The 6,363-nt window shown below is 55.4% G+C and overlaps 1 protein-coding gene across 2 annotated transcripts in view; it reads right to left on the bottom strand.

Annotated features, from left to right (window-relative positions):
* Nucleotides 1–5,175: 5,175 nt before the first annotated feature.
* VDAC3 (voltage dependent anion channel 3) overlaps nt 5,176–6,363 on the bottom strand; it is a 38,676-nt gene continuing 37,488 nt past the window's right edge. For both annotated transcript variants that reach the window (XM_006141660.3, XM_027765433.1), the window contains 2 exons: nt 6,118–6,175; nt 5,176–5,692 (listed from right to left, as the gene is read on the bottom strand). In XM_006141660.3, coding sequence (XP_006141722.1) covers nt 5,601–5,692; nt 6,118–6,175 — 150 coding nt within the window. In that variant the 3' untranslated portion in view covers nt 5,176–5,600. The remainder of the gene's footprint in view (nt 5,693–6,117; nt 6,176–6,363) is intronic.

Below are 6,363 nucleotides of genomic sequence, written 5' to 3' on the forward strand. Positions count from 1 at the left end.
GAACCTGGCCTCCTCTCTGGTTTTCAAAATGGCACCTTTAGTGTTTCATCCTCCCACTTTAAAAAAAATTTTGAGAGATATTTGCTATATGGCTGGAGACAGTGAGAAACCACCCCCCGGGGGGACAGCCACCCCACAACCCTTTCTTCTCCAGTCTCCTCTCGGGATTTCGGACACACATGCACACGCGCCCGGTGTGAGTTTCGAGCGCCTAGGCCTGGGACCCGGACCACAGTCGACCATGTGGGAGTCCAGCGACGTAACCGCTATGCCACCTGCTGGCCCCCATCTCTCCACTTTCAATAAAGGTTCAAAAGTTTGTTTTTATAAAGTCTGATAGAAGGTATGTGCAGTCACTCACCAGAGAGCGAAGTGAGAAATCTCCCAATCACCCTATAGAAGGATGATCCCACCGCAGTCCTCTCCAGTCCCCTCTGGGGATTTCGGGCACACGTGCACACGCCATCCATGTCCCTCGAGCTGCCAGGTTCTGGGACTGAAACCGCACAGTCAGCTGGGTTAGATCCAGCAGCCTTAAAAGTTGAAGTTTCTCCCAAGTGTTCATGAGAAAAATCGTGGAGCAAACACTGCAGGGCCACACCGCTGGCCTTAGGTGGCCCATCCTGGGGCGGGCTGTCCCCTGGGTCCTGGCAAGCCAGGCAGGCAGGGAGGGTAGGAGTCTCAGGGAGTGAACCGGGACATAGGTCACAGCCATGGAGCCTTCCAGTGACTAAGCACCCAGCACCTCACCCCTGCCACGCCCTCACCTGGCCAGGAGAGTGGCCGAGTCGCCACGTGGCCAACTGGCCCACAGCGGAAGGCGGGAGTCCTCTCCGCTGGGACTGACCAGGATTCATCCCAGCTCCCCCTGCTCGGCTGAGGGTGGCTGTCAGGCCAGGGGCTGGGAAGAACACCCCAGTAGCCAAGGGGCGGCGGTGGTCCCCAGGAGCACACAGAGCCGCTCCGCTCCTGCTGGGCTCCTGCCTTGGCAGAACCGGTAGAAATGGGCGAACTTGAGCTCCTGTTGCGTGGCTTGGCCTTGGGGGCGCTCTAGCCTCCTTGCTACAAAACGGGGACAGTGAGGCCAACCCGCGGGCGCCAGGAACTTGGTGAGAACCTGGGTGTGCGAGTGCCTGCCCAGAGCAGGGACTCCGAACCTGGGGACCCGCCTCCCGCCCTCACCTGTTTATGGGTGACCCCTCAGGACTGCTTCCACGGGCGTTAAACTGGGTGAGGAAGGAACAGAAAAACCACAGTTGTTCAGACTGCCCTGGAGAGCGGTAAGTCGGTGCCCGCGCCCGGCGGGGTGGGCGAGGCTGGTGGAGCAGGGTGGGCAATGGCAGCTCTGGCCCTGCCCCCTCTTAATACTCCTAAGGCCCATCATCCATTGTTACTGAGCAAACAATGAAACAACCCTGAGGCTGATAAAAAGTCACACCCACCGTCATCCTTGCGGAAAGGTCTCATTCCCCTTGGGTCATTGGGTCACTGAAATGCCTGGAACTGGCCGGGCACAGGGGAAGCCAGGGCACGGAACACGAACACGCACAGGCACCAAATGGCGCCCGGGCCGAGTGACCTCAGCGTCTTCCCACCCTGCGCTGCCAGCCTGCCCAGGACCCCATTTCCCTGGACTCTGGGAGGCGCCCCGAGGAGCATCACTGTGGGGATTGGGATTCGGAAGCTGGAAAGGAAGCCGGAGGAAAGGCGGGGCTGCTGTGCATTTCTGCACAGGGGACTTTGGGCTAATTTAAGTGGAGAGTGCAGGACTCCATGGGGACGGCCCGCTGGCCTCCATAGCTGGAAGATCTAAACAGCGAGTGGGATCTGGGCCAGAGCAGGATGGGGATTTCCTCGCCTTCACCAAGACTTGCCACGCTGAGGTTAGGCCAAGCCCTGGACTGGGAGATCCCAGACCCTGAGCGGGCGAGGAGGGCAAGGAGGTGGAAGCGCAGGAAGCCCTGAGAGCTGGGCCAGCCGTGGTGGTTGGCAGCAGCAACAGCGACACCCAGTGGGGCCAGATTTAACTGCATTAGCGCTGTCTACTGCAGCAGGGAGGTCACCTCCCAAGCAGCCTCAGCAGTGGAAACCCCAGGGAGGGCCCCCCACTCAGTGGCTTGAGGTCGGGGGGTCTCCGAGAAGAGGCGGAAACGTGGCTGAGCCTCTGAGTGCGAAGCAGACACTGAGGTGTGGGTTCGGTGCAGGAAATGCTGAGCCTGACGCCTGCAGCCTGGCCAAGCACAGGTACCTGACAGCTCGCAACAGATTTGGGGTTCAGAGGGGAGCGCTTGGACGGACAGAAACAAGCTCTGGAAACAGCTGTGGGATGCAGCTGTCAGGAAGTGGGGGGGGTGGCAATGTTCGAAGACAATGGAGTGGGCACATGAGGTTCCCACTCCACTCACCCCGACACCCCGAGACTCAGACACACTGCCCTGGACAAGCCAGATCCCGGGGGGATGCCCTGGCCTCGAGCCACACACAACACCGAGCCCGCCCGTCTCCTTCCTCCTCCCACGCTGCGCCTTCCGATGGTCTCCTTGGCCACTTCCACTCCCGACTGTTAACAGGACAGGACAGTATGTGACTGGCACCAGCAGGGTGTGCCGGAGTCGGTTCCGGGAGGCTGACCTCAAGGCACAAGAATCCCTGGCCATGCCACCCCACCGGGCAGAGGTGCCCCACCGGCGCCGCCCGCCGCTCTCCCTGCAGCCTGGTCAGGGTGCCGGGGTGCAGGCGCTGTTCGGGCTCTCTGCACTGACGCCACACCCCAGGTTGTAATGTGTTCAAACCTGGGTGAGGATGGCCCTGATCAGCAGCCCGGCCTCGCTCTGAGAAAGTCCGAGAAGTGTCAGAGCCTGCGAGGAAAAAGCCCCTCACCCGAGCTTCCGAAGGAGCAGGTGTGGCGCTGGGGCCGAAGACCATCAGGCCTGCCAACACGCACTGCACCCGGCCACTCGACGCACTGCAACCACTGAGAAAGGGGGTCAGACCACCCCGTCCCGCTGGGGTACTGTGCCAGAGACAGCCTGGCTCTCGGGCTCAGCAGGGATTTAAAATGAACAGCACGTGGAAAGCAAAGAGGGTCATGCTGCAACCATCTCCTGCCTCTCATTCAGGCCTCGAGGGCAACCATCCTCATCAGACACGAAACTCAGACACCACCTCGCCAGCCTTTCCCTGGCATCTCTGCCCGCCCTGACTGGCCACTTCGATCCCATCCCCTGCCCCACACAGACCGCGCTCTGCCCGGGCCCAGCCCCGACAGCACACAGCAGTGGGCTCCCTCCCCACACCTACGAAGTCCTGGCCGGCGGCCACCTCCGCAGCCCACCGCTCTGCTCCAGTGAGAGCCAGGCAGAGCCGGCCCACGGCTGTGTCCTCGCAGCCTCTCCTTCCCTGGTGTCCCTCTTCTATAAAGATGATGTGGCTCAGCCCGAAGGGAAGACTAGATAGAGAAAATAAAATATGATGTGGTTGATATCGAAGGTATTTTCTGACATAAATGATGCTTAGTTATCACCCCCTGGCCAAGATCGTTTTTGGCGGGGGAACACTGCACTGAATTTTTTTGAACACGAATGTGTCTAGTTTGTAGGACAAGCAGTCTGGACACTGAGCAAGGAATGTGAACAGGCAAATGGAAACGCGTCAGCAGACACAGACACAGACAGTTCCATCCGCTGGTGACTAGGGAAGTGCAAAGGGAAACTGTACCATTCTCACCGACAAAAGTGGTGAGCGCTTGAGTTTGGCAACACGCAGTGCTAGTGGGGGTGGGGAAACAGGCACCCCGAGACGCCAGGCAGAGGAAGAATCGTGCAAACATTCTGGAAGGCAAGCTGGCACCACGTATCAGACACCAGAATCCCATCCTTCAGAACTGCTGCCCAGCACGACAGCCCCGGACACGCCCGGCCATGTAAATGAAGACAAAGTAAGAACCCAGTGCTTCGGCTCCCCCAAAACAGCTCCGTGCCTGAAGCCGTGTGGGACCCGGGCTGACCACCTAAGAGCGCACGGCCGGGTCACTTTCACCGTCCTGGGCAGTGCTGCTGCGCAGCAGTCTCAGAAGGGACAGTGTCAGCAAGCGCTGCCCGAGGCAGAGGGGAGCAGAGCAAATGGGGGGCCGTGAAGGAGCGGTCACGCTCGTGCTAACGTGTGCCAATAATCGAGTGGAGGCACACGTGAACGGAGGACTGAGCAAGTATACTGCAAAACGAGCTGCGCATTTTGTGTAGACACTTCGTAGTTGCTGGACGCTGAGAACCATCCGCGAGGCTACACAGTGAACTGTCAGTGGCAGAACGAGGTGATTGCAGAAATGGGGATTTTTATTTAATTTACTTCTAAACTGAATTTACTACAACCAACATACATAACTTCTGTATTTAAAAAAAAAACTTTCAGGACAGCAGGTGGCATGGTGGTTAAGGTGACTGGATCCCACGTGGCTTAGTGATCTGAGTCTGGGACGGACCCAGTGTCTTGAAAAACACATCAGGCAGGCACGTGTGTGTGTGTGTGTGAGTGTGTGTGTGTGTGTGTCCAAAATCCAGAGGCAAGACTAGGGGAGAGCGATGGTGGTGGCCATCGTCCCGGGGGGCGATTTCTCACTTCCCCAGCCTCTCTCTGATAAGCAAACGTACCCCATAACAGAAAACTGAACAGATTTTCAGGAGCTCTACTTTAAGAAAGCTGATTCACCAACAAGCCTTTCATGAGAAGAGAGTCACTCCGTATCTCAGCTGGGATGTAGACTCTATTTACTTCTTTCCTAAACTGGCACTTCCATTCCGTGGTTATCATTTTTCTAGATCAAAATGTTTCTGAAGCCAGAAGCCACAGCCCCATCCCTCAGCCCTGGCCTCGCCTTCTCCCGACCTCCCCCCTCCCCACTTTCCACTTTTCTCCCCACCCCGTCTCCTCGCCCACTCACGCCTCAGCTCCGAGACCCCACCCAACTGCACAGCTCCGGGCTGACGGGCTTCTCTTGGAACTAAACTCGCTGCTTCGTCCCTCAGCCTGACCCCGGAGGATGACAAGAGCGAGGGAACCGAAGCAGAGGGGACAGACAGCATGGTCTGTCCGACACACCGGTGCAGACGCGAATCCCACTTAGGACAGTGGATGCCCCAGATGTAAGAAAACCACCACTAGTAAGTCGGTGCGCAATTATGTTCCAAATGTGATGGGTTTATTTTATTTTACTGTGATGCAAAACCAAAGATTCCACTACAGCACAGACCAGTATCCTAAAAGGTCATGAAAAGTGGCAGAGGACATGCAGGACATCGTGATGTGGAGGGCAGGGTCACTTCCCAACATGACACTACACTGGCGCTGAGGAACACATCGAAATTAACACTGCAGAACTGAACTGAGATGTGGCACAAACACGGCACCTTCCAGGCATGCCTTCACGCCTCCCTTAGATGGACTGCACTCTAGAGACGTCGGCGTGGGGAGGATTACAATTCTTTGGAAGAATAAAAAGTTCACACTTTTGAAATTTCACAGAAGAATTTTAAGGCCAAAACATAGTGGGTTCATTTCTCTTCACTTCCAGGGATAAATTTGACACTTTACTCAAAACCACATTAAGCTTCCAGTTCAAATCCCAACCCAACCTTATGACCACCTGCATTGAAATTCTTTCCGTCGATTAAAGCTGACAGGGTCAATTTGACTCCTAGGAGGAAGAAAACATCACATTACTTATACCAAGCATCACAGTGAGATCTGAGATTTCTAGAATGATGGCTGGAGCAGACGACACGGCCTCCGGCTGGATCTCTGAGCTGGAGCACACAGCCGTACTCCGCACAGGGTTACCTACACGTGTCTGATCTGCAGTGAGCGAAGCGTGAGCACGGCAAATTATACTTGGGTTCTGGGTTCAGGATAACGAGAGATTAACCAACTACAAAGGTCCGAGTGACCAAATTATACTTAGAAATAAGTATCTTCCAAGCAAAAGTACTTGTTTTTCTTTGTGTGTGAATAACCAAATGTTATAAAAAGGTCTGAAACAACCTACAGTGATTACAAGTAGGCCACTTTTATTCTTCTTCTATCACTTTGTACCCCTCCCCCGTTAATGATTCCTTTACTTACCTGGCCGGAGGGTCTGCGTATAACCCAGTCCAATCAGGCTGGCGTTATTTACCTTAGCCTAAGATTAAGAGATGGAACGGAAACAAAAGAACCATCAATTTCTTAGTAAAGTCCCATGTGATCAACACTTCATACAGTCCCCAAAGCTAAAAGCACCTTGGGTCAAAGTAGAATTACTTAAGATACCATTTTTTTAGTTAAAAAAAAAAGAGAGGGGGGTGTAAAAGGGGAGAGAGAGGGAAAGGG

The sequence above is a fragment of the Tupaia chinensis genome, unplaced genomic scaffold, assembly GCF_000334495.1.
Source record: "Tupaia chinensis unplaced genomic scaffold, TupChi_1.0 Scaffold000061_1, whole genome shotgun sequence".
Classification (NCBI taxonomy): Eukaryota; Metazoa; Chordata; class Mammalia; order Scandentia; family Tupaiidae; genus Tupaia; species Tupaia belangeri.